The 27,708-nt window shown below is 38.7% G+C and overlaps 1 protein-coding gene across 2 annotated transcripts in view; it reads right to left on the bottom strand.

Moving 5' to 3' along the window:
* Positions 1 to 27,708, bottom strand: part of STXBP4 (syntaxin binding protein 4) — a 182,779-nt gene that overhangs the window by 145,791 nt on the left and 9,280 nt on the right. Inside the window, exons 2-7 of one of the 2 annotated variants that reach the window (XM_088027323.1) lie at positions 25,075 to 25,145; positions 24,540 to 24,661; positions 20,411 to 20,543; positions 8,567 to 8,673; positions 7,921 to 8,140; positions 6,868 to 6,946 (exon numbers count right to left, since the gene is read on the bottom strand). In XM_088027323.1, coding sequence (XP_087883449.1) covers positions 6,868 to 6,946; positions 7,921 to 8,140; positions 8,567 to 8,673; positions 20,411 to 20,543; positions 24,540 to 24,586 — 586 coding nt within the window. In that variant the 5' untranslated portion in view covers positions 24,587 to 24,661; positions 25,075 to 25,145. Of the gene's footprint in view, positions 1 to 6,867; positions 6,947 to 7,920; positions 8,141 to 8,566; positions 8,674 to 20,410; positions 20,544 to 24,539; positions 24,662 to 25,074; positions 25,150 to 27,708 lie in introns of both variants that reach the window. The other variant, XM_028090597.2, reaches the window with a different exon arrangement.

Below are 27,708 nucleotides of genomic sequence, written 5' to 3'. Positions count from 1 at the left end.
CGGACCTAGAGTTCAGAGTGATGATTTTAAAGATACTAGCTGGGCTTGAAAAAAGCATGAAGTTATTAGAGAAACCCTTTCTGGAGAAATAAAAGAACTAAAATCTAACCAAGTCGAAATCAAAAAGGCTATTCATGAGGTGCAATCAAAAATGGGGGCACTAACTGCTAGGATAAATGAGGCAGAAGAGAGAATCAGAGAAATAGAAGACCAAATGATGGAAAATAAAGAGCTGAAAAAAAGAGAGATAAACAACTACTGGATTACGAGGGCAGAAATCGAGAGATTAACGATACCATAAGACAAAACAACATTAGAATAATTGGGATCCCAGAGGAAGAAGACAGAGAGAGAGGGGCAAAAGGTATATTGGAGCAAATAATAGCAGAGAACTTCCCTAATGTGGGGAAGGAAACAAGCATCAAAATCCAGGAGGCAGAGAGAACCCTTCTCAAAATCAGTAAAAATAGGTCAACACCCCGACATCTAATAGTAAAACTTACAAGTCTCAGAGACAAAGAGAAAATCTTGAAAGCAGCTCGGGAGAAGAGATATGTAACCTATAATGGTAGAAACATTAGACTGTCAACAGACCTATCCACAGAGACCTGGCAGGCCAGAAAAGACTGGCAAGATATCTTCAGAGCACTAAACGAGAAAAATATGCGGCCAAGAATGCTATATCCAGCTAGGCTGTCATTGAAAATGGAGAGATAAAAAGCTTCCAGGACAACAAAAACTAAAGGAATTTGCAAACACGAAACCAGCCCTACAAGAAATATTGAAAGGGGTCCTCTAAGCAAAGAGAGAGCCTAAAAGCAGCATAGACCAGAAAGGAACACAGACAGTATATTGTAACAGTCACCTTACAGGCAATACAATGGCACTAAATTCATATGTTTCAATAGTTACCCTGAATGTAAATGGGCTAAATGCCCCAATCAAAAGACACAGGCTATCAGATTGGATTAAAAAACAAGACCCATCCATATGCTGTCTGCAAGAGACTCATTTTAGACCCAAAGACACCCCCACATTGAAAGTGAGGGGGTGGAAAACCATTTACCATGCTAATGGACGCCAAAAGAAAGCTGGGGTGGCAATCCTTATATCAGACAAATTAGATTTTAAATCAAAGACTGTAATAAGAGATGAGGAAGGACACTATATCCTACTTAAAGGGGCTATCCAACAAGAAGATCTAACAATTGTAAATATCTATGCCCCTAACATGGGAGCAGCCAATTTTATAAGGCAATTAATAACAAAAGCAAAGAAACACATTGACAACAATACAATAATAGTGGGGGACTTTAACACCCCCCTGACTGAAATGGACAGATCATCTAAGCAAAAGATCAACAAGGAAATAAAGACTTTAAATGACACACTGGACCAAATGGACTTCACAGACATATTCAGAACATTCCATCCCAAAGCAACGGAATACACATTCTTCTCTAGTGCCCATGGAACATTCTCCAGAATGGATCACATCCTAGGTCACAAATCAGGTCTCAACTGGTACCAAAAGATTGGGATTACTCCCTGCATATTATCAGACTACAATGCTTTGAAACTAGAACTCAATCACAAGAGGAAAGTCGGAAAGAACTCAAATTCATGGAGGCTAAAGAGCATCCTACTGCAGAATGAATGGGTCAACCAGGAAATTAAAGAAGAATTAAAAAAATTCATGGAAACCAATGAAAATGAAAACACAACTGTTCAAAATCTTTGGGATACAGCAAAGGCAGTCCTAAGAGGAAAGTATATAGCATACAAGCCTTTCTCAAGAAACAAGAAAAGGTGTCAAATACACAACCTAACCCTACACCAAAAGGAGCTAGAGAAAAAACAGCAAATAAAGCATAACCCAGCAGGAGAAGAGAAATAATCAAGATCAGAGCAGAAATCAATGAACTAGAAACCAAAAGAACAGAACAGATCAACGAAACTAGGAGCTGGTTCTTTGAAAGAATTAACAGGATTGATAAACCCCTGGCCAGACTTATCAGAAAGAAAAGAGAAATGACCCAAATCAACAAAATCATGAAAAAGAGGAGAGATCACAACCAACATCAAAGAAATACAAACAATTATAAGAACATATTATGAGCAAGTCTATGCCAGCAAATTAGATAACCTGGAAGAAATGGATGCATTCCTAGAGATGTATCAACTACCAAAATTGAACCAGGAAGAAATAGAAATCCTGAACGGACCTATAACCACTAAGGAAATTGAAGCAGTCATCAAAAATCTCCCAACAAACAAAAGCCCAGGGCCAGATGGCTTCCCAGGGGAATTCTACCAAACATTTCAAGAAAAATTAATACCTAGTCTCCTGAAACTGTTCCAAAAATAGAAATGGAACGAAAACTTCCAAACTCGTTTTTTTAAATTTTTTTAAAGATTTTATTTATTTATTTGATAGAGAGCGAGAGAGCACAAACAGGGGGAGCAGTAGAGGGAGAGGGAGAAGCAGTCTCCCCGCGGAGCAGGTAGCCCAATGCGGGGCTCGATCCCAGGACCCTGGGATCATGACCTGAGCCGAAGGCAGAGCTTAACCATCTGAGCCACCCAGGCACCCCCCAAACTCGTTTTATGAGGCCACCATTACCTTGATCCCAAAACCAGACAAAGACTGCATTCAAAAGAATTACAGACCAATATCCTTGATGAACATGGATGCAAAAATTCTCACCAAAATACTAGCCAATAGGATCCAACAGTACACTATAAGGATTATTCACCATGGCCAAGTGGGATTTATCCCTGGACTGCAAGGTTGGTTGAACATCCGCAAATCAATCAACGTGATACCATATATTAACAAAAGAAAGAACAAGAATCATAAGACCCTCTCAAGAGATGCAGAAAAAGCATTTGACAAAGTACAGCATCCTTTCTTGATCAAAACTCTTCAGAGTATAGGGATAGAGGGTACATACCTCAATATCATAAAAGCCATCTACGAAAAACCTACAGCAAATATCATTCTCAATGGGGAAAAGCTGAGAGCTTTTCCCCTAAGGTCAGGAACGTGGCAGGGATGTCCACTCTCACCACTGCTATTCAACATAGTATTAGAAGTCCTAGCCACAGCAATCAGACAACAAAAAGAAGTCAAAGGCATCCAAATCGGCAAAGAGGAAGTCAAACTCTCACTCTTTGCAGATGATATGATACTGTATGTGGAAAACCCAAAAGACTCCACCCCAAAACTGCTAGAACTCATACAGGAATTCAGTCAAGTGGCAGGATATAAAATCAATGCACAGAAATCAGTTGCATTTCTATACACCAACAACAAGACAGAAGAGAGACAAATTAAGGAGTTGATCTCATTTACAATGGCACCCAAAACCATAAGATACCTAGGAATAAATTTAACCAAAGAGGCAAAGGATCTGTACTCAGAAAACTATAAAATAGTCATGAAAGAAATTGAGGAAGACACAAAGAAATGGAAAAACGTTCCATGCTCATGGATTGGAAGAACCAACATTGTGAAGATGTCAAAGCTACCTAGAGCAATCTACACATTCAATGCAATCCCCATCAAAATACCATCCACTTTTTTCAAAGAAATGGAACAAATAATCCTAACATTTGTATGGAACCAGAAGAGACTCAGAATAGCCAGAGGAATATTGAAAAAGAAAAGCAAAGCTGGCGGCATCACAATTCCGGATTCCAGCTATATTACAAAGCTGTCATCATCAAGATGGTATGGTACTGGCACAAAAACAGACACATAGATCAATGGAACAGAATAGAGAGCCCAGAAATGGACCCTCAACTCTATGGTCAACTCATCTTTGACAAAGTGGGAAAGAATGTCCAATGGAATAAAGACAGTCTCTTCAACAAATGGTGTTGGGAAAATTGGACAGCCACATGCAGAAGAATGAAACTGGACCATTTCCTTACACCACACACAAAAATAGACTCCAAATGGTTGAAAGACCTAAACGTGAGACAGGAGTCCATCAAAATCCTAAAGGAGAACACAGGCAGCAACCTCTTCAACCTCAGCATCTTCTTCCTAGAAACATCGCCAAAGGCAAGGGAAGCCAAGGCCAAAATGAACTATTGGGATTTCATCAAGATAAAAAGCTCTTGCACAGCAAAAGAAACAGTCCACAAAACCAAAAGACAACCGACAGAATGGGAGAAAATAGTTGCAAATGACATATCAGATAAAGGGCTAGTATCCAAAATCTATAAAGAACTTATCAAACTCAACACCCAAAGAACAAATAATCCAATCAAGAAATGGGCAGAAGACATGAACAGACATTTTTCCAAAGAAGACATCCAAATGGCCAACAGACACATGAAAAAGTGCTCAACATCGTTTGGCATCAGGAAATCCAAATCAACACCTCAATGAGATACCACCTCATACCAGTCAGAATGGCTAAAATTAACAAGTCAGGAAACGACAGATGTTGGTGGGGATGTGGAGAATGGGGAACCCTCCTACAGTGCTGGTGGGAATGCAAGCTGGTGCAATCACTCTCGAAAACAGTATGGAGGTTCCTCAAACAGTTGAAAATAGAGCTACCATACGATCCAGCAATTGCACTACTGGGTTTTTACCCCGAAGATACAAATGTAGGGATCCGAAGGAGTACGTGCACCCCAATGTTTATAGCAGCAATGTCCACAATAGCCAAACTGTGGAAAGAGCCAAGATGTCCATCAACAGATGAATGGATAAAGAAGATGTGGTATATATACACAATGGAATATTATGCAGCCATCAAAAGGAATGAGATCTTGCCATTTGCAACGACGTGAATGGAACTGGAGGGTGTTATGCTGAGTGAAATAAGTCCATCAGAGAAAGACATGTATCATATGACCTCACTGATATGAGGAATTCTTAATCTCAGGAAACAAATGGAGGGTTGCTGGAGTGGTGAGGGTGTGGGAGGGATAGGGTGGCTGGGTGATAGACATTGGGGAGTGTATGTGCTATGGTGAGCGCTGTGCATTGTGCAAGACTGTTGAATCACAGCTCTGTACCTCTGAAACAATGCAATATATGTTAAGAAAAAAAAAAGATAGCAGGAGGGGAAGAATGAAGGGGGGTAAATCGGAGGGGGAGATGAACCATGAGAGATGATGGACTCTGAAAAACAAACTGAGGGTTCTAGCAGGTAGGAGGTTGGTGGGATGGGTTAGCTTGGTGATGGGTATTAAAGAGGGCACGTTCTGTGTGGAGCACTGGGTGTTATGCACAAACAATGAATCATGGAACACTACATCAAAAACTAATGATGTAATGTATGGTGATTAACATAACAGTATAAAATTTAAAGAAAAAAATAATACATGAAGAGAATGGAAATTATATACATAAAGAGGATAATACTAATAATGTTTCTAAGAGTGAAGGAACCCCACTAAGTAAAAGGGCATATAATTTATGGCTAGAGATTGCTACCAACCCACTGGTAAACACTGTTCCAAACTATTAGAGGAAACTATTATGAAATCCACTATAAATTCCTGTTAAGTGTGGTGCCTGTGTGTTGTGGTCTGAATGTGTCCTCCCCAAATACAGATGTCGAAATCCTAATCCCCAAGATGATGGTATTCGGAGATGGGGCTTTTAGGAGGAGCTGAGGTCATGAGGGTGGAGCTCTCCTGAATGGGATTAGTGCTCTGATTGAAGAGACCAGACAGGTCTCCATGTGAGGACAGGATGGGAAATCTGCAACCTTAAGAAAGCTCTCACCGGGACCATGGTATCACCATGATCCTGGATTTCCAGCGACCAGAACTGTTAGAAATACATGTCTTTTGTTTATAATCTACCCAGTCTGTGGTGTTTTGTTATAGCAGCCCAAATGGAATGAGATAGTATGTAATTTATGCTAATCTGTCCTTATTATGCAATTCTAATCTAGATTAATGCTATTAAAAATTAAAATATACAGGTAAAAATTTGTATTATAATTTTTAGACATATGTAATTAACTTTTTTATAAGCATTGGTTTTTGATTGATGTTGTACTTCATTTTTGGAGATAATTTAAAGGGAAAGCTTTTTCTTGATAATGGAGTCACTAATAGATATTTCACAGTTTGATAAAAATTATTTTTTTATGGGTGACACAATTAATACTTTATTGTTTTAAAAAGTCAGCAAATCATTTCATGGTAATTATAACTAATACTATTCAATTCATAATACTGCTTTTCTTTTAAATTAACATCTATACAATCTCTTCTTAAAAAAACATATTTCTTTTTTTTTTTAAAGATTTTATTTATTTATTTGAGAGAGAGAATGAGAGATAGAGAGCACGAGAGGGAAGAGGGTTAGAGGGAGAAGCAGACTCCCTGCTGAGCAGGGAGCCTGATGCGGGACTCGATCCCGGGACTCCAGGATCATGACCTGAGCCGAAGGTAGTCGCTTAACCAACTGAGCCACCCAGGCGCCCAAATATATTTATTTTCTTAAGTTATGCTCCCATCTATAATTTCTCTGAAAGGTGCATTTAATAAACCTCACCGGTATTTCCCTAAAAGGAAAAGGCAACCTAATCTTGATTTAAAGAAGAGTTTACATTATTTGATTTCAACAGTTCACTGATTATTACAGCTTCATAGACACCGTTATGATAATGCATCTTAAAATTTCAACCCTTTGTTCAGGAAAATTTCTAATAAAAGACATAATCTAACAGGGACCATTGCACAATACATTCATTTTACTCTTTCATCCATTGAAGCAAAAAAGGCATAATGCATCCTTCTTTAAAGTATATTAAATCACATTATGTACTCCTCATTGAGAAAGAGTAATTGAAAGAAATAACAGTAAAGAGGAATTAAATGTGCATTTACCAGTATTAGACATATCCGTAGGGCTATTTTCCAAAGAAGTGATTGGAGTCTGTTCTGTTTTCTTGTATCCAGTTTTTATCTATGAAAGAAAAGAAAGAAAATAAAATGTCATTTTCTAAAGTAGGTCAAAGACCAGACTAGAAGCTCACGTTAACATAAAAAAAATGTTTAAGAGATTAAAGCAGCGGTCCAAAAAATACGAGATCTCTAAAATTTTGGTATATTTATCTCTATAAACAAAGCATTTCAGAATTAAAGGTAACAACTGCTTTCAGCTCTACCATGTCCAAGGACAATAAAATATAAGGCCATGCACCTTATCTTTGAAAAGGTATTATAACCCCAAATAAAAAAAGTATAAGGGGCTGATAGAAAATCTTACACTCTATCTTATTAGCAGGTCCCTGAAACTGAAATTGCCTTTGACGAATTTTACTCCATTGACTGAAAGCCTACCTGAGCTCCTATTTTGTTTCATAGCTAACATAGACTTTAAGAGTATATGCTCTATTTTATAACTTTGATTTGTTAGGGCACTGTAGCAATTAGTAATTAACTGTCGATTTTAATGTAGAAACTGCCCCCTCTGTGTGAGTCTACTGGGGTGAACTATGCACATGTGAAGGAACCATATCCACCTACACCGGCTAATTAGGATTAGCCTCACTGTGCAGGAAAAAAGCTAAAAAACAAAAAGGAAGACTGCCTGTCTTCAGTCAAGCAGGAAACAGAAATAAGAATACATTAAACCATATCAGAGACTTTCTGAAAATAAATATGACATTCCTAACACAGTTTTGAGTGACAACTAGGCATATCTCTGTGAGGCCATTCCTAATCATGACTTTCTGGACAAAAGACACACTGACTTGAAAAACTGTATTATTGATAGCACAGTATAAAAATATTAAACAGAAAAAAAGAACTTTCAAGGAATTACCAATCTGTTAAAAAACTGTACTACCAAAATTATAATTCTATTATATAAAACAAACATAAAAACAGATAAGGGATTTAGGGACTGCATAACTATACAGAGAAGTGTAAGATTACCTGATTGATCCTAAAAGAAGATAAAATGGTATCTGTGGTTTCGGGAGTGGATGAGGTCTTTGGAATTAGTATTTCAGGGGGAGAAGGAAGAAGGCTAAATGTCGAGACTTGAGGTCCATATTCTCCAGAAGCTTGTAAAAAAGATGTACAAGATGGATTTTCTAGATGACTGCCATCAGATTTTTGTCTTATGAACGCTATCTCCCAAGCAGATTCTGACCTAGCATTAAAAAGAAATCACTTTATGGACATAGTGTGGCTACAGTGCAACTAAATTTTAAGATAATGTTTCAAATATTAGTAAAGTATACTAAATTTAGGGGGTGCCTGGGTGGCTTGGTTGGTTAAGTGTCTGACTCTTGATTTCAGCTCAGGTCACAATCTCAGGGTTGTGAGATTGAGCCCCATGTTGGGTTCTGCTGCTCAGCAGGGAGTCTGCTTGAGATTCTCTCTCTTCCTCTCCCTCTGCCCTCCCCCACCCCAGCTCACATGCATGTTCCCTCTAAAACTAAATAAATGAATAAATAAATAAAAAATAAAATATATATGTTTCTTTTAGGATCTAAAGTATTTAAATCTCTTAAATTACTGTTTTTGAGAAGACATGCTAATTAACTCATTCTATCTTATGGATAGGATAAGTTACCTCAACTTGGCTCTGGTAATTATGCTTTTCGCTTCTTCAAAGGATACACCAATCAGAGATTCCTTGTTTATTGAGACAAGTTGATCTCCTGGCTTCAAACGTCCATCCTAACAAAAGTAGTAATATATATAAAAAAACTAATAATGATGGTGTTTAAAAAAAAAACAAAAACAAAAACAACTAATTGATGCAACTAAACCAAAGAAAAATTTTAGGGAACAGTCTCTTAAAGAAGGAGTAAAAAGAAAATGTTGGACAAAAAACCTCAATTGCAAAAAGTTTTGACTAAAGCCTGGTTTGCTTACATGCATGAATGAAATATGTTCATGTATATGCAAGCTCAATTTGCACACTAAGGAATCCTGAAGACATAGCCCAGTACAGCAGGAAAAGACCCATTTTAAAAGCTTGGTACTGGGGTGCCTGGGTGGCTCAGTTGGTTAAGCATCTGCCTTTGGCTCAGGTCATGATCCCAGGGTTCTGGGATCGAGCCCCGTGATGGGCTCCAGCCCCGTGATGGGCTCCCTGCTCGGGGGGACGTCTGCTTGTCCCTCTCTCTCCACCCTCTCGTGCTTGCTCTATCTCTCTCTCAAATAAATAAAGTCTTAAAAAAAGATTGGTACTATGAGACAGATACAGCTCTGACTCTGTGATAAAGTAAGTCAAGTAATTCTAGAATATTTCAGAATATAAGGCTCATTCACTTTAGTTTCTAAGCATTCCTACATCTCTCATCCCACAAAATTGGTAAGGTTGATTCCACAGTAAGACTTCTAAAAATTCAGTCAAAGATCTTAATTATATTGATTCTATTTCAGCTCTCTACTGGATCTGCTGTACTGCCTGTGACTCAGGCGTAGCTGGGCTGGCTGTACATACATCTTTAGTCAAGTCCTACTAAAGATGACCACTTATAACCAGCTTCCTTACACTGTCTGCTAAGACCTGGCTCTGGCTGTAACCAGCCTAACTGGATCAGACAGAGCCTACTGATTACAAGATTTAATGGATTTGTTAGGCAAGTTTCCCAGTCTTCACCTGTCTTTTTTTCTCAATTCAAACTGGAAAAGAAGAATGAGCGCTCTTCATTTTCAGTTCCTAAGACTTGTCTCAATTATCATTTACACAAAGACAGAAAGCAATATTTATGTAACTGGGGAAGAAGCTTATAATGGTTAAAAAGCTGGATTTTCACCCCAATGGCATTTAAGTAAATTCCACAAATTCAAGGAAATATCTTTCTTCAAAGTCATATCTAAGATATATCCCTTGGATAACTGATCTTTGATCTGAACTTAATCACACACAATAATGGTGATTTATGGTTACTTTACAACTAAATAACAATAGTTTTTTTAAAAAAACAAATTTTTAAAAATTATTTATTTATTTTAGAGAGAGAGCATGAGGGGCAGGGGAATAGCAGAGGGGAAAAGAATCTCAAGAAGATTCCACACTGAGCGGGAGCCCAACAGGGCTGGATCATATGACCCTGAGATCATGACCTGGGCAGAAAACAAGGTCCGAAACTTGACTGACTGTGCCACCCAGGTGCCCCCTAAGTGTCTTTTTAAAAAACAAAAATAACTATTGAGGGACACTTGGGCGGCACAGTCAGTCAAGCACCCCACTCTTGGTTTTGGTTCAGGTCGTGATCTTGGGGTCATGAGACCGAGCCCCACATTTGGCTCCACACTCAGTGTGGAGTCTGCTTAAGACTCCCTCTTCCTTTGCCCCTCCCCCTGGCCCCCCCCCAAATAAACAAATCTTAAATAAAAATAAAAAGACACTGCTATCTCTTACATTGAATACTGAGTACACAGGAAGATAAATAAACATAAAATATCAAAAAAAGTTATTTCAAATACTATGTAAAAGACACTATCATCCAAATGCATAATGACTCTATGACCCTTCTAAATTACAAACATTATTTAAAAAATTAAACTTAAAAGGAAATTTGATTTTACAAAATACATAAAATTTGGAAATTTATATTTTATAAATATAACTAGCAAAGTCAGAGAACATAACACAATTGCTATATTCACAAGCGATTTTTTTCCCCCTTCCACTGATTAATGTATGAGGAGTAAAACATAATAGTCATGCTGGAAAAGATTAAGCAGTATGGAGAGAGTATCCACCATATGGACCCTACATGTTCAGTAACATGAGAAAGCTGATTTTGTAAAATTTTGTAAACACAGTTCTGTATCGCTGGGCCCAAACCTTATTACAGAGTTTGGTTACATATGCATTTAAATCAACTCTACCCAGACATACTTAGACACTCACATACATTAGCTTACAATTTAATATGTGAAAATTTTAGTTTCAGGACAGTTATCTACTCAAAGTTAAGATGAATTGGCAACAAACAAGAGAAACAACCTTTTTGCCACAGGCAAAAAGATAAGGTTAATAATTGGGAGAATGAACAAAATCCCAGGGTGCTTATTTCCAGGAGGAAGGGTGGGGAATGTGGGGGATGTGATCAGGAATGCCTCAGTAGCACTGAAGACTTTCTACTTTTTAAGTCAAGTGGTGAATTCTAAGCAGATTCACAGGTGTTCATTCTATTATTATGCTTCATTTACATGTGTCAACTATCACATTATAAAAAAGAAAAGAGGGGCGCCTGGTTGGCTCAGTAGGTAGAGTTTGCAACTCTTGATCTCAGGGTCATGAGTTCAATCCCTGTATTGGGCATGGAGCCTACTTAAAAAAATAAAATAAAATAAAATAGATAAAAATTCTCCATCTCCCAAAATAAAAAGAGCTCATAACATCTGCCTAGAAATTAACTAGCTGAATTATGTTTTGGTTCTATATTCCAAAACGGGTACTGGAAGTAAGGGTCAAATGGAGAAATTTTTAATCTAATTTTAAAATAAGTAAATTAAAAAGAAAAATTAAACAAATGTCATTATTAAATCCAGCTCTAGACCATTTGGAATCTACAAAATAGTTCCTTACTAGAATCAGCTTAATAAGGTAGATTACAGCTGAAATTTAATGGCTATACTACTATTGACTTGTATCACAAAGCCTGGCAACAATTTAGGGGAAAAATGGAGAAAATGAAGAAAGCCCTGTTTCACTGGAGCAAAGCATATAAAGGACACTAACAAGGAAAGAAAGGATTTTTTAGAATCGGGGTGGCCGACAGGTTATAACAGTAAATATTGTCAGATGACAATTCTTTCAACTGGGCAGGAGCCTTCAGAGGCAGTGGACAGAAGGGGAAAGAGCAGGGGGTCTGGCAGCCAGACAGACCTAAATACAAACTTGAGCTCTACAACTTGCTAGCTAGATGGTCATCAACAGATAGAGGGAGAGGAAAGGGGCTGGGGGAGGCACATAATCTCATCCATGAGAAACACAGAATTACATTCAAAACTATTTGAGGAAGCTCCTGTGTCCATGCGTCTCATACAGACCACAGCTGGCTGTGAGGGCTGCAGAGAAAAAAGCTACAGAAAACAGATGTAGGCAATAGGGTTTCGGCAGATGTATTATCTCCCACTCCTCCTCTCAGACCGTACAGTTATTAGCAACACAGAGGGAAAAGCTCTCATGAACACAATATAGCGTATCTTATATTAAAGCACACTGATGCATTGAAAGAGCATTTTTGGGGTGCCCACGTGGCTCAGTCAGTTAAGTGTCTGCCTTCGGCTCAAGTCATGATCCCAGGTGTCGGGCTCCCGGCTCAGAGGGGAGTCTGCTTCTCCCTCTCCCTCTGCCCCTCCCAACTGCTCATGCTCTGTCTCTCTTGTGTGCTGCGCACTCTCTCTCAAATAAATTAATAAAATCGTAGGGGGAGATAAAGGGCTAGTATCCAAAATCTATAAAGAACTTATCAAACTCAACACCCAAAGAACAAATAATCCAATCAAGAAATAGGCAGAAGACATGAACAGACATTTCTCCAAAGAAGACATCCAAATGGCCAACAGGCACATGAAAAAGTGCTCAACATCGCTCGGCATCAGGGAAATCCAAATCAAAACCTCAATGAGATACCACCTCACACCCGTCAGAATGGCTAAAATTAACAAGTCAGGGAACGACAGATGTTGGCGGGGATGTGGAGAAAGGGGAACCCTCCTACACTGTTGGTGGGAATGCAAGCTGGTGCAACCCCTCTGGAAAACAGTATGGAGGTTCCTCAAACAGTTGAAATTAGAGCTACCATTCGATCCAGCAATTGCACTACTGGGTATTTACCACAAAGATACAAATGTAGGGACCCGAAGGGGTACGTGTACCCCAATGTTTATAGCAGCAATGTCCACCATAGCCAAACTGTGGAAAGAGCCAAGATGCCCATCGACAGATGAATGGATAAAGAAGATGTGGTATATATACACAATGGAATATTATGCAGCCATCAAAAGGAATGAGATCTTGCCATTTGCAACGACGTGGATGGAACTGGAGGGTGTTATGCTGAGTGAAATAAGTCAATCAGAGAAAGACATGTATCACATGACCTCACTGATATGAGGAATTCTTAATCTCAGGAAAGAAACTGAGTGTTACTGGAGTGGTTGGGGGTGGGAGGGATGGGGTGGCTGGGTGATAGACATTGGGGAGGGTATGTGCTACGGTGAGCACTGTGAATTGTGCAAGACTGTTGAATCACAGTTCTGTACTTCTGAAACAAATAACGCAACATATTTTAAGAAAAAAGAAAAAGAAGAAGATAACAGGAGAGGAAGAAAAGGGGAGTATGTCAGAGGGGGAGATGAACCATGAGAGATGATGGACTCTGAAAAACAAACTGAGGGTTCTAGAGGGGAGGGGGGTAGGGGGATGGGTTAGCCTGGTGATGGGTATTGAGGAGGGCACGTTCTGCATGGAGCACTGGGTGTTATGAACAAACAATGAATCATGGAACACTGCACCAAAAACTAATGATGTAATACGTGGTGATTAACATAACAATAAAAAATGAAAAAAAAATAAAATAAAATATATTGTCCATTAAAAAAAAAAAATCGTAGGGGGGGAAAAAAACAAATTGAAGGAGCATTTTCCAGTAGGAAAAAGAGAAGAGAGGAAGAATAATGCCTTCTGATGGTGAATTATGGTGTTTATATATTTTTTCTTTCTAAAAAGTATTTATAGTGTTTTTTTTTCTTTGCCTCCTAGAATAAGATCTTAGCTGATCCTGTGAATTTCTGAACCTGTTTAAAAGTCCTGCGAACTCAAAGGTATTTCTTTAAGAGTCGGGCATTCAAGCCAGTGAGTCCTGCCCCAGTTGGATGAATATATATGTGAAAATACTAGCTTCGGGGACATGCCACGGCCTCTTCCACACTGTCTGGGTTCAGATACGGCAGTTAAGGAGCAACTGTACAACACTTTCACGTGCCTACCTTCAGAGTCTGCTTTTCTTCCCGTTGACATTTACAAAGACGTTGAAAGTGATAACGTATGCCTGACCATTTAAACGCTTCTCCTGAAAACTACCAGCGCTGTTCATTTATAATGACCATTATATAGGTTTCTAAATAACATATTACCATATTACCATACCATCTACACGGCCTGACTCTGATTTAACTAACTCGTTAGTCCTAAATACTAAGGAACGCTCCTGCAAGATTCCTGGTTCCTTTCTCACACTTTCAGAAACTGTCAACTTCTTCTATTGCCTGCCAGTTATTAACGTGAATTTAGACAAGTTGCTTAATCTCTATGAGACTTCATCTTAGCTGTAAAGTGGAGATAAATACCTGTCACACAAGGTTGCTATTAGTAATTAAATGACATACATAAATTCTACAAATTCTAAAAGTGTAGGTGTTAAATAAAAGTGAGTTGCATCAAAATTCCATGCCTGCTGTAATTTTCACATTGATAGCAAATTTAATACTGTTACTCCTCAAATTAAGAACCTTTAGGGATGCTTGGGTGGCTCAGTCGGTTAAGTGTCCAACTCTTGATTCAGCTCAGGTCATGATCTCAGGACTCCACGCTGGGTATGGAGTCTGCTTAAGATTCTCTCTCCTTTTTCCCCTAATTCCCCTCTCTCAAACACCAACCAAACAAAAACAAAACCAAAACCCTTTAATGGCTGCCCAGGGGTAAGAAAAGTTGAAACTCCTTAACTTTCCAAACCCAGCACAACAAGCTAGCTGCAACCAACTTTTTTCACCCTCACTCTTCACCTTCCCTCCTCAACACATCAATTCTTCATTCTAGTCTCAGAAAATGTTCTTCAAAGCAGCCATGGTCTTTGCTTTTACACATCCTAATTCCTGTCTAGAATGCCACCACCAACCCTGCCACTTCTCTGATAAACTCGCACTTAAACGTCACAGCCATATGCAAACATTTTCTCTGCAGTAAGTTTGCCCTACTGCCTGGAATTACTTAACTGTTCCTTTCTTTCTGCTCCGAAAAGCACTTTTACTTACCTCTGTTATTACACTTACTTTGTACTGTACCTATCTATTTATGTATCTTTTCCTCTCCTATTAGAGCACATTAACCCAGCAACTTCCAAACTAGCGGCACTGATTATTTCAGTTGGCCAGAATCATGTCCTTTTCATAGTGCCAGGTACAGAGTAAGTCCACAATCAATCAGGGCCAGGAAACAGTCTGAGGAAATTAAGGTGGCCTCTGACAGAGGTAATAATGGCACAGGAGAAAAAAGAGTGACTTGTAAAGTGAACCTTCTTGCCTGCTACCCCTTTAGCTCCCATCAGTGGGACTGGTTTCTTTACACTGTGCCATCTAGAGGCCTTGGTCCCAGTTCCAGGGATATGCTCAGCATATTCTGAAAACAGACTTCCTCTGAAAGATAAATATGTCCTACTTCAATCCTTTGTGAACAATGACTAACCATTAGTATCTATATCTGCGTGATCATTGTCTTCACCTATAGGGTTTGATAAAAAAAAAAGTCCTGAATTTATCAAATTTAAAGTGACACTGCTGGTAAGATACACCATTTTTTTATGTAGCACTAAAATAAGAAAATGCTGGGATGCCTTGTTGGCTCAGCCGGTTAAGCGGCTGCCTTCGGCCCAGGTCATGATCACAGGGTCCTGGGATCGAGTCCCACATCGGGCTCCTTGCTCAGCAGGGAGCCTACTTCTCCCTCTCTCTCCCTCTGTTTGTGCTCTCTCTGTCAAATAAATCAAAATCTTAAAAAAAATAAAATAAAATAAGAAAATGCTGCCAATTACCCAGTGAAATTGATTGTAAGATTCATCCTATAGAGCTTATATGTATGTGCTTTAATACATGTCTTAGAATCAGTTAAATGAAATATGAAATGTAGTTATCAGGTTTGAGGAAAAGCTCTTGATTACTGCCTGCTTTCCTTACACTATTAGCAGAAAAACAAAGAAACAAACAAGAATGTTGGAAACTTCAAAGACATTTCGTGTCCAGCATCTAACACAAAGGGCCAGGGAAGAGAGGTACTTGGTGTGGAGCCAGATGGTGGCAGTGGAATAGCAAAGAGGCAGATCAGTAACTCTCAGAAACATGACAGAATACTTAAGGGATCATTCATTCATAAATATTAACTGAGCAATTAGTATGTCCAGGCATCACACTGGGGACGAAGGATATTATTGTGAATAAAATCAGATAGAATCCTTGCACTTAGGCAACATACTGTCTTGTGGTTCAGACAGTTGATAAAACAATCACAGATATGGATGTATGTTTACAAACTGAGACAGGTGATACAAAGGAAAGGAACAGGATCTAGGAGCACATATAAAAAAAAGACCTGGACTAAACTGGAGGGCATAGGGGCGCCTGGGTGGCTCAGTCGGTTAAGCATCCGTCTTCGGCTCAGGTCATGATCTCAGGGTCCTGGGATCAAGCCCCGCATCAGGCTCCCTGCTCAGGGGGAGTCTGCTTCTCCCTCTCCTTCTGCCCCTCCCGCCTGCTTGTCCTCTTTTCCTCAAATAAATAAAATCTTAAAAAAAAAAAAAACCAACATAAAATAAACTGGAGGGCACAGAGAACACATTCCTTAGGAATTAGTCTTTGAATAGGTACTTGGAAGTGATGGTAGTGGCGGCGTGGGTGTGTTCCCAGTCAGAGGGAACAGCAAATGAGAAAGCTTCCAGGAACTGAAAAGAATACCATTCTGGAAGCCTAAAGATGGAGAGTCAGAGAAATACAGGGAAGAAGTCACATTATACAGAGCCTTGCAGGCAAATGAGTATTAGTATGATAGGCTGGGGGGTAGGGGGGGAGGAGAAAGGTGTGGTGCATAAGAGCAGGAAAAGCTATCACGAGGTCTGATAAACTGTGATGGTGGTGGAGATCAAGGAGGCTGATGGGTTCAAGAGATATGCAGAAAGTAAAAAAGGCAACAGCACATGCTAATAAACTGGGTATAGGTATTATGGGAGAGAAGTAGTTAGGATGCTTTCAAGTTTTCTGACTTTATGCAACTGGAAGGTGTCGTTCACCAAGACTGGGAACAGAGGAAGAAGCTCTGTTTGGGAAGAGATGGGCAGATGGGGGTGTGGTGTGACTGTCATGAATCTTGCCTCAGATATAGTGAGCTTGAGATGCCTTAAGGAGATCCAAATGGAAATGCTGACCAAGCAATTGGATATGTGGGTCTTAAGCTCAAAGGAGTGTCTCAGCCAGAGAAAGGTCTGAGGATTTCAGATTGGTATGGGACTGGCTGGTGGGGTGAAAAGGGCTGTGGAGTTCTCATAGTTCCTTAACTCAGTACCTAGCATATCTGTTCTCATCCTATAAGCTGCCTCTAACATTTAGCGCTGGGGGAATCTTTCCTTCTATTTCAACTGGGAAAAATGTGTCAAGATGCCCCAAAGTTTTAACTCTGAATATGTTTTTCAAAAAAACATGGTGTTTTGGTCACTGAACGAATACTCTGTGTGTTTGTGTGTGTGTATTTTTTTTTTTTGCCATTTGAAAACATTAATGTATGTGTAAGGAAGTGGTGGTGGGGGCTCAGGCAGCTAACCATGATTAACTAAAGATGATTTCTTCTGAGTTCCAACAGTCCCCTTAACATGTGAAGTTTGGGAATATAAATGTTATATAATCCATCTATACGCCTGGGGACTGCTTATACTGTTAGCTCTGAAACAATATCATATTAAAATAAAATTAGAGCAAGTGAAAACACATGCATTTAAACAATATTAAGTTGCTCAATTTAGCAACTTAATAAGGATAATCTATGAGCCTATGTTTCCTATTGTATGAATACATCTACTATTGCAGAAATTTTGTGCAGATTAGAAATTTATTAATGAGCCCAACAGTATTTAGAACATAGTAAATGCTATTATTATTCATAAAACATTTAAAAATAAAATTGCATCAATTTTGCATTTGCAGAATAAACGTGCACACAACTCTCTATCTTGAGGAAGTATACAAAAATAAGTGCAAGCATCGCAAGCCTACTCATTCTTCTGTCTTCACCTTTCTCTGTTTTAGCTGTTTCTTTGGACTTGACCAGATATTGTCAAGGAACATTAACAACTCTGTGCTGCACTCTAGTGGTAAATACAGAGTAGAGTCCGTTAAACGACTGCTTTTTGATACCCCTCCAAACAATGAAATTCTAAAAACCAAGAGAAAGTATTTAAGGGTAATTTTCAGTCTGCTACCACTGATTACAGAGGAAGAGTCACTCAGCACCTTGCTATCAATTTATTATTTTAACTACAAGTATTTTTCATGGGAATAAAAAGCACAAACTGATGCTTATCGTAACAGCAAATTTTTATCACTTGTTAGATACCATGATCTGTTATTGCATTATATGAAGTGTGGTTTAAGAAATATCGTGGCTAGCTTGGCCGCCATCATGAACAACACAGTAACTATCCGGACCAGGAAGTTCATGACTAACCGACTACTTCAGCGGAAACAGATGGTCATTGATGTTCTTCACCCTGGAAAGGCAACAGTACCTAAGACAGAAATTCGGGAAAAACTAGCCAAAATGTACAAGACCACACCAGATGTCATATTTGTGTTTGGATTCAGAAGCCATTTTGGTGGTGGCAAGACAACTGGCTTTGGCATGATTTATGATTCCTTGGATTATGCAAAGAAAAATGAACCCAAACACAGACTTGCAAGACATGGCCTGTATGAGAAGAAAAAGACATCAAGAAAACAGTGAAAGGAACACAAGAACAGAATGAAGAAAGTCAGGGGGACTGCAAAAGCCAATGTTGGTGCTGGCAAAAAGTGAACTGGAGATTGTACAACAGAAGGACAGAGATGCTGCAGTGGCTTTATCTGTGGTGGTTGTGCAGATTTTTCATGAGAGGATCAATAAACTAAGAATGTTAGTGTGAAAAAAAATATCGTGGCTATAGTGAACATATATACACACACACTCACGCACACACATCCCTCAACTAAAGTAGTCCTAAATATCTCAATTCTTACAAGACAAATTTCCTTTTTTGTTTGAATTTGTTTAAATTTAGTATTTAAGTATACTTTGGGTAATAAATTCAATAGCTAAAAATTTATATTATTGTATAATACTTACAACATGGTAAGTGTATCCTATTATCTCAACAAACTTGAAACAACTGAAATCATTTCTATTATTTTTGCAAATTATTGGTGAAGCTAATAAACTGGAGGGCAGTTGACTAGATAAACTGCTTGCTAAACAAGTGTTTGGGATGAGGGTTGGGGGTAAGGGCAAGACTATTTACTAAACCAAAACAAATAAGAGAAAAACAACAATATGAACAAACAATGATAAAATGATCCTTTCTCATGCTATATAGCTTGACATTAATACAATATTTTATTAAATTCTTTATATCCTATATCTCTCCAAAAAGGATTGGATGCAATTTCAACAACAGACATATAGAATCACATTAGTAAAACAGAAATGGCAAATGGAATTCAAGAGAAATGAAAATGCAAATATAGTTAACTAGTTTCTTAACTAAGTCGCTGATATTGTGCTTCAAATTTGGATCTGAGCTTCCTAGCAACCAGAGCAAAAAAGAAATCATGATGTACGTATTTCTTACAGCAACAGGAGAGTAAGGCTTTCTAATCTGCCCCCCCGCCCCCCCCCCCCACCAAATATGTTCTGGTCTTAATTCTAAATCTAATTTCTCATGTGGGCAACTAATGAGTGATATAATTAACAAACTCAACAAGAATTATTGCAAATTCAGAAATGATCAGATTTTATATGCTGAGTTTGCTTGTTGGTTTTGCACTTAGAGGCTAAATGAATGTAGTTCAAGTTTAAATGATCCGACTTAATCCAAACTCTCAGAGTAGTAGAGAGAGAACATGTCTTCAAGTACAATTTCTCTCACCAGATTTTGGATAAGAGTTAAATAGCACATAATTAATATATATATATAACCTTGGGGCACCTGGGTGGCTCAGTCAGTTGAGCATCTGATGCTTGGTTTCAGCTCAGGTCATGATCCCAGGGTCCTGAAATGGAGCCCTGCACTGGGCTCTGTGCTCAGTGCAGTGTCTGCTTGTCCCTCCCCCTCTGCCCCCTCCCTGCTCTTTCCTGAATTTAAAAAACAAAAACAAAAACAAAAAATATTTCCTTCAAAAAATATATATACATATGACCTTTAGTTAAGAGTCTGAAATCTGTTATTTTTCTACTTATTTCCTATTCATTTATTAGGTTAAAGCTCCTCGAAGGTAAAGGCCTATCTTCCAGTTCTTTGTAGGATCTTTCACTGAGAAATGGTCACAGTGGCATTCAGTTAATACTAAAAATTTAGTGATGTAGTAGGAAAACAAACCTCACCACTAGTGGTTTGGTTTTTTTTGTGAAGTGTTATTTTATTTTTTTCATTTTTACCTTGTAACAGTCTCCTCCAGGAATGATTTCCTGAATATATACCAAGGGACCTTCATTCCGGTTAATTCCTCCTAGGATCTTCAGACCAAGGCCTGTTTCCTTGGTAACTGTAATCACCTGAAAGGCAGGATCCCTAAGATAAAGTACATTAGCATTCACAGGTTAGCCTAGAGATCTGTGCCTACTTTCTCTTTAAACTACTCGCTAAATCAAATTCTTAGATCTAGATAACCCGAAATACTCAGTATATACTAGCAACGACATTTAGAAAAGTATGGTGATAGAAAAGCAGTCAAATGGAGTCTGTTACCTCTATTATTTATTTTTTTTTTTATAAAAACAATCAAACCATAGAAGAAATCACAGCAATAATGCTTATTTCTTTGGAGCAGAACAAAGAAAAATACCTTCCTACATAGGATTTAAATAAATGTAAAGAAGTATTAAAGGTAACTGAAGAGATGTGTCTTTAGCTGACTTTTAGACTACACTGAGGGATTCCAAAATTAAAGATTTTAGTGAGTTAGGTAAGTGACTTTTTAAAAGACATGTCTGCGTCCATTTACAGCAAAATAAATATGACCTCCACTTGAGTCTCAAAAAGAAAAATTTATCTTTTTAATTTAGGAAGAGTATTTTCTGATAGAAAGCATGTGCTCCATCCATAATTTCCATCAGATGTAAGAGCAATGCCATTAGAAAAGATGGTACTGTGAAAAGAATTCTGTAAAAGGTATACCCCCAAGTTGTGTTTCTGAATACTCCAGTTAGAGAGGAGACTTTTACTGGTCTGAGAGAGCTTGAACACAACTTGAAATGAGGCTTAGGCTGCTTTCCTGTGATGTACTGGGTACTGTGCTAAGCAACATACATATATTATGCCATTCAACTTAGTATTTATACAACTCCTAAGATTATTACCCTCATTTTTCTAAAAGCACCAAAATGTGGGAAGGTTAACTTGGTGGTCTAAGGTTATGAAGCTGGGGAACAGCAATGGAAACCCAGTTTGTCTTACTCCAGAGGCAAAATGTGATGTAAGATCTGCTTGGTTGCTGTATTAAGGCCACTTTTGAATTATAGGACTTTCAGCTATCTTCAAACATATCAAAAAACTGAAACTGCTATTAAAAAAGAGTTGCCTTGGGGCGCCTGGGTGGCTCAGTTGGTTAAGCGGCTACCTTCAGCTCAGGCCATGATCCCATGGTCCTGGGATCGAGCCCCGCGTCAGGCTCCCTGCTCAGTGAGAGCCTGCTTCTCCCTCTCCCTCTGCCTGCTGCTCTCTCTGTCTCTCTGTCAAAAAAAAAATCTTAAAAAAAAAGCGTTGCCTCATCTCTTACATACGATTATAGCTTTCAGAAAAAACTTTCTTAGTTCTGCTATGGAAATTCTAACTCTATCTTTAAGAAAACGTGTATTCAAAAGTTAAATCATTAAAAAATAGAATGAAAGAAATTAAAATATAAAAAAAAACAAACTTCCCTGCTTCTGAATATTTTGCTTTCTATACAGGACAGCCTCCAAGGCTGCATTGTACTGAATTAGGCTCTAGTGTTGGACGGCCTATCTGGTTACTAGGGCAACAGTCAATTAGCTAGGAAAAGAGGCAGTGGGGCCTGGGTCCACAATGTTTCACTGTTACAGATTTCAGAAGCTCAGCCCACTCTTGATGGAATATTAAGCTGTAAGGGCATAAAGGAGTGAAGCCTAGAAATGAGAGAGTGGAAGGGGAGAGGAAACGAAGGTACCTCATTAGGTACCTCCCATAACCTCTTAAACCCTGTAAATGCGAGTTTCCTTCAATGGGGACAGGATGTCGCCACCATGTATTATTGTTTCAGTAAGGATCCCTCCTTTTCTAATACCAACAGAATATCTGTATTTCACACAGCATTTACTTGCTAGGACCTTATTTTAAAACTCCCTTATGTTAAGAATTTATATTATTTACTTTTCTTAGCTATTAACAATAGTTCTGCCGCTCAACTTTAATCACAGTTAGAGAACTGCAAGTTAAAACTAGGCAGAGATAGTGCTATTCACCTATCAGATCAACATAAATTTAAAACTGACAATATACTCCTATGACAAAGCTACAGGAAAAGAGGTACTCTTGTACACTGTTGATGAGAACGCAAAATGGCGTAACTCCCCAAGAGAGAATTTGGTAATCTCTAAATTTGCCCTCTGACTCAGAAATCCCATTTCTAGGAATTCATCCCAAAGATACTCTGGCAAAAAATACAAAATGACTTGTATACTAGGTTATTCATTTTGGTATAAGTTGTAATCTCCAAAACTTGCAAACAATGGATGTCCATCAATAAGGTACTGGCTGAGGGCGCCTGGGTGGCTCAGTCAGTTAAGCGTCTGCCTTCGGCTCAGGTCATGATCCCAAGATTCTGGGATCGAGCCCTGCATCAGGCTCCCTGCTCAGTGGGGAGCCTGCTTCTCCCTCTCCCTCTGCCACTCCCCCTGCTTGTGCTCTCTCACTCTCTCTGTCAAATAAATAAATAAAATCTTAAAAAAAATTAAAAAAAAATAAGGTAGTGGCTGAATAAACTATGGTACATTCACAGGATAGAATCTTACACAGTTGTAACAAGGTATAAGAAAGACATTTACAGACTGATGTGATCACCAGGATATAATTTAAGTTAAAAAAAAAGGCAAGATCAAAAACTATATATAATATGCTACCTTTTTGTTAATAATATGCTGGCAAGTGGAACCTAGGAGGCGGGGCCAGGGTATTTGAGGCCATCTTGCCTCAGTCATATGATTCTTTCCCATGGGCTTGATTTTGCCTTAGATAGTTGGACAAAATTCTGTGCTGTCCCAGAATGTCAAACTGTTCAGCACCAGGGCATAGAGCTCTGTGCATGGAGTTCTTTGCATACCACTCAGATGGGCCTGGCTTGTGCCCCTTGGAGACTGGAGTTTCCCAGTGCTCTCAGGAGGTGTCAGAGAAAGACATCCTGAATTTAACTGGCCTGATACTCTTCTCCAGGGAAGACCTGTGAGTCTGAGCTGAAGGGCTGGTGTGCATTTGTTTACTGTTAATATGCACACATATAACATGTATATATATTTATATGTATTTGCTTATACAAAAGAAGCATTGAAAAGGAGGGGCTCCTGGGTGGCTCAGTTGTTAAGCGTCTGCCTTCAGCTCAGATAATGATCCCAGGGTCCTAGGATTGAGCCCCACATCTGGCTCCTGGTCGGATGCTTCTCCCTCTCCCTCTGCCTCTGCCTCTCCCCCTGCTCATGCTCTCTCTCTCTTTCTCTGTATCTCTGTGTCTCAAATGAATAAATAAAATCTTAAAAAAAAAAGGAACCAAAAATAAAAATGGTTATCTATAGGAAGAATGAGGTCACAGAGTAAATGAAGGACAAGAACGACTTCTCTGAATATACCTTGTTATATGTGTGTTACATGTTTGCATGTCTGCATGCGCTTTGGAATGTGACTTTACTGTTCCTTCCATTAAAATGTAAAGTCTATATCTCTACCCTTTGAATTTGGACTTGGCTATCTGAATTGCTTCAGACCAATGGCACACCAGCAAAAGTGAGGGAAAAATATTTGAAAAACACTTGGGTGTGTTGGGAACCATTTTGCCGTCATGTGAAAGAGCCTGAGCTAGCCTCCTGGAGAATGAGATCAGGTTCAGAGACAGCCATCCAGCCCTTCCAGATGGGGTGCCAGAACATGTGAATGGGGCCATCCTACACTTCTGGTACATACCAGAAGAACTGCTCGGCCAACCCACCAAATCATGAGAAAGAATAAATGCTTGTTGTCTGGAGGCAGTTTAGGTGGTTTGTTACTCAGCAAAAATTAATCTTACATTATTTTTATACTGGGATCATAAAATATTTTAGATATTTGAAAAAATCATATAAAATTTTTAAAAAAGCAATTTCTATAAAGAATTATAAAAAAGAATGCAGAATTTATCCCATACACTGATTTACATTGGAAGGTAATTATTGCTCAGCTTCCTTATTATGCTACCTTAGACAACAGTTAACTGTATAAAATTTTCAATCAAAAGTTCATTAACATTCTACATATTTCAAACTATGATAGCTCAAAATATTTTAAATTTAATTTAAAAATTACTTTTCAAGTAGACTGGATGATACCACAGCAGATGTATTTTTATTCATTATTTTACCACAGGAGCCTTGGATTTAACTGGGTAAATGAAGATCTTGATGAAGAGTCTAGAAATTCTTCTTTTCCTGAGAATGGAGACGTAGAAAATAAATTTTCATGTCTTAAGAGTAGTCAAATTCAACTTCAACTTTGCATAAAAAAATCACATACATGTTTATACATGTTAGATGTATTTTATGTATTTTGAAGTATGGCACTTTAGTCATTGCTGATAAAATCTGAGAAATATAAAGACAGTTTGATAACATGATTATTTGTATCTATATAAAATCTGCATTTTCTGGCAGAGGTGAAGAACACAGCTAAGCTTCAGGTAACTATTATAGCTTCTACTATTAATACACTTAAAAATCACATAATAATAAAAGACTGACAAATATCTCTTGTAATCACAAGGCTAGAAAGTTTATAGTCAGAATGTCTGTAAAATAATTATACAATACACTGTTAAAAAAAAAAGAAATTCCTATCATCTTACCAGTTATCTTGAGGGACTTCCTGCAGATCTTATATTACTTTATTCATATTACTCCACAAGCTTCTTAAATACTTTCTTATGAAAAGAAAAAAAAATATATAATTTTAATGTCTCATTATAGGTCCACTGTGAATATTAAAGAGAATGGTGCAGTTTCACTGAAGTAAAAAAGTTGTATTTGAATAGAGCTTTACCCTCTCTGCATAATAAATATGAATAAAGTATAGAAACTTAAAAGACATTAAGAACATTTAGCACAATCCTCTTATTAAAGAAATGAATAGCTAGATTCAGAAATTGTGTGCTTTTCCCCACACAAATGAGAAACAGGAGAAACAGTCAGTGGTTGTTTTTCTAGCTAGCCCTCAGGCTTCAGAGCCTAGAGCATGGACCGTGACATCAGAGATACCTGGATTCCAATTTGAGCTTCTAGGCTTCTCCAAGCCTTATTTCTTCATAGGTACAGTAACTATCTTGACTGTGGTGATGGTTTTACAAATGCATATACATGTCAAAACTTAGAATATTTTCTCACTATAAATATGTACTGTTGGTTATAAATCAATTATAATCTTGGAGCGCCTGGGTGGCTCAGTTGGTTGAGTGTCCAACTCTTGATTTTGGCTCAGGTCATGATTTCAGGATTGTGAGATCGAGCCCTGTGTGGGGCTCCATGCCCAGCAGGAAGACTGCTTCTCCCTCTCCTACTCCCCCTGCTTATGTTCCCTCTCTCGCTGTCAAATAAATAAATAAAATTAAAAAAAATAAAATAAAAATAAATCTACCTTAATAAAGCTAAATTTAAAAAAAATCTGATTTTCATTTAAAGTTGCCAGAATAGGGTGCATCTGGGTGGCTCAGTCGGTTAAGCGTCTGCCTTCGGCTCAGGTCATGATCCCAGGGTCCTGGGATCGAGCCCCACATCAGGCTCCCTGCTCAGCGGGAAGCCTGCTTCTCCCTCTCCCACTCCCCCTGCTTGTGTTCCCTCTCTTGCTGTGTCTCTCTCTGTCAAATAAATAAATAAAATCTTTAAAAAAAAAAATAAAGTTGCCAGGATGGAAAGGGGCTGAGGGTATGGACAAAATGGGTGAAGGGGAGTTGGAAGTATAGGCTTCCAGTTATGGAATGAGTAAGTCATAGAGAACCCACTTTATAAGAGTATAAACTCATAATGTTCATGAATAAATGAGAGAAGAGCCATCAGATGAAATGTTTGACAAATTTCTGGAAGACAAAAAATAGATGTTGAGATGATAATCATAAAGGAGGACTGAAGAAGCTGAAAGCTAGGGGCAAGGCTTCCTAAACATTTTTTTTCTTTTCTTTTTTTTAGAAAGAGAATGTGCACACAAGCTGGGGAGGCGGGGAAGAGGGAGAAGGAGAGAGACAATCTTAAGCAGGCTCCATGCCAGCACGGAGCCTGATGAGGGGCTCGATCTCACAACACTGAGAGCATGACCTGAGCCAAAATCAAGTCAGATGTTTTAACTGACTGAGCCACGCAGGTGCCCTGAATTCTTAAACATTTGTGAGTTGGAGCACAGAGAGAAAACAGGAATATTTGTATGGTGTCCTGGGGTGAACAGAGGTGGCATGCTATACCTCTGAGTTGCTGCGGGGAAATCAATAACTCAGCACACCAGTAACTGATTCAAAGCAAAATTCTGGCCTAAGAAACAGCTGGAAGGAGATGCAGGAGGAACCTGTCTTGAGGAATCCCAGAGAGGCTGAGGACTCAGAAACCCAAAGTTTTAGGGTGAGCAAAACTGAGGCAGAGAACTAAAATCAAGGCAATTATCCCAGGACTTCTCTAACCACTGAATGAGGAAGAAATCACAGATTCTGCTGTAAATAATTTGAATGGACCTTCTGGGAACCCGACATAGTGTTGTTCCACTGGCCTGAATGTTAAAATCCTGCTTCAACTTTCACAGTCCCTGTGGTAGCAAGCAACAGGAACAGGGGAAGCATGCAGATGAAAAGTGGCAGAGAAATGAAGCCAAAGTGAGTAAGATCCCCATCTAGTGGTGATTTGTCCTAACTGGACACAGAGCCCCAAGTGATGAAACATAACCCAGGTCTAACAGATATATCGTGGCTAAACTGTACAACAGATTTCTTATAATGTCATACTTAACAAGGCATTTTAAAATATTTCTATTTTAAAGTACTACAATGAAATTTAAGTGTTTAAATTACTTCATTCACTTAACATGACTGACAGTGTCCTGAGTGCTGGAGGTGAGGGGGAAATTGGAGTGCGGAGATGAACCATGAGAGACGATGGACTCTGAAAAACAAACTGAGGGTTCTAGAGGGGGGGGGGTGTCGGAGGATGGGTTAGCCTGGTGATGGGTATTAAAGAGGGCACGTTCTGCATGGAGCACTGGGTGTTATATGCAAACAATGAATCATGGAACACTACATCAAAAACTAATGTATGGTGATTAACATAACATAAAAAAAAAAGCAGAGTCTGTCCCCAAAGACAGTCAAGTAAACAGACATCAGGAAGGTGCTAAGTGCTCTGACAGTGGTGTGCACAGGGGGGCTGGGGGAGCACAGAGGAAGGCCACTCAACCCACAATGGAATTATTATTAAGCACCAATGTGGCCAGACACCATGTTAGAGGA

The sequence above is a fragment of the Eumetopias jubatus genome, unplaced genomic scaffold (assembly GCF_037043125.1).
Source record: "Eumetopias jubatus isolate StellerSeaLion01/CBP00866 unplaced genomic scaffold, mEumJub1_p1.0 scaffold_10, whole genome shotgun sequence".
Lineage (NCBI taxonomy): Eukaryota > Metazoa > Chordata > Mammalia > Carnivora > Otariidae > Eumetopias > Eumetopias jubatus.
Note: the sequence above shows the minus strand (reverse complement) of the source record. Positions and strands in the feature narration are given on the sequence as shown.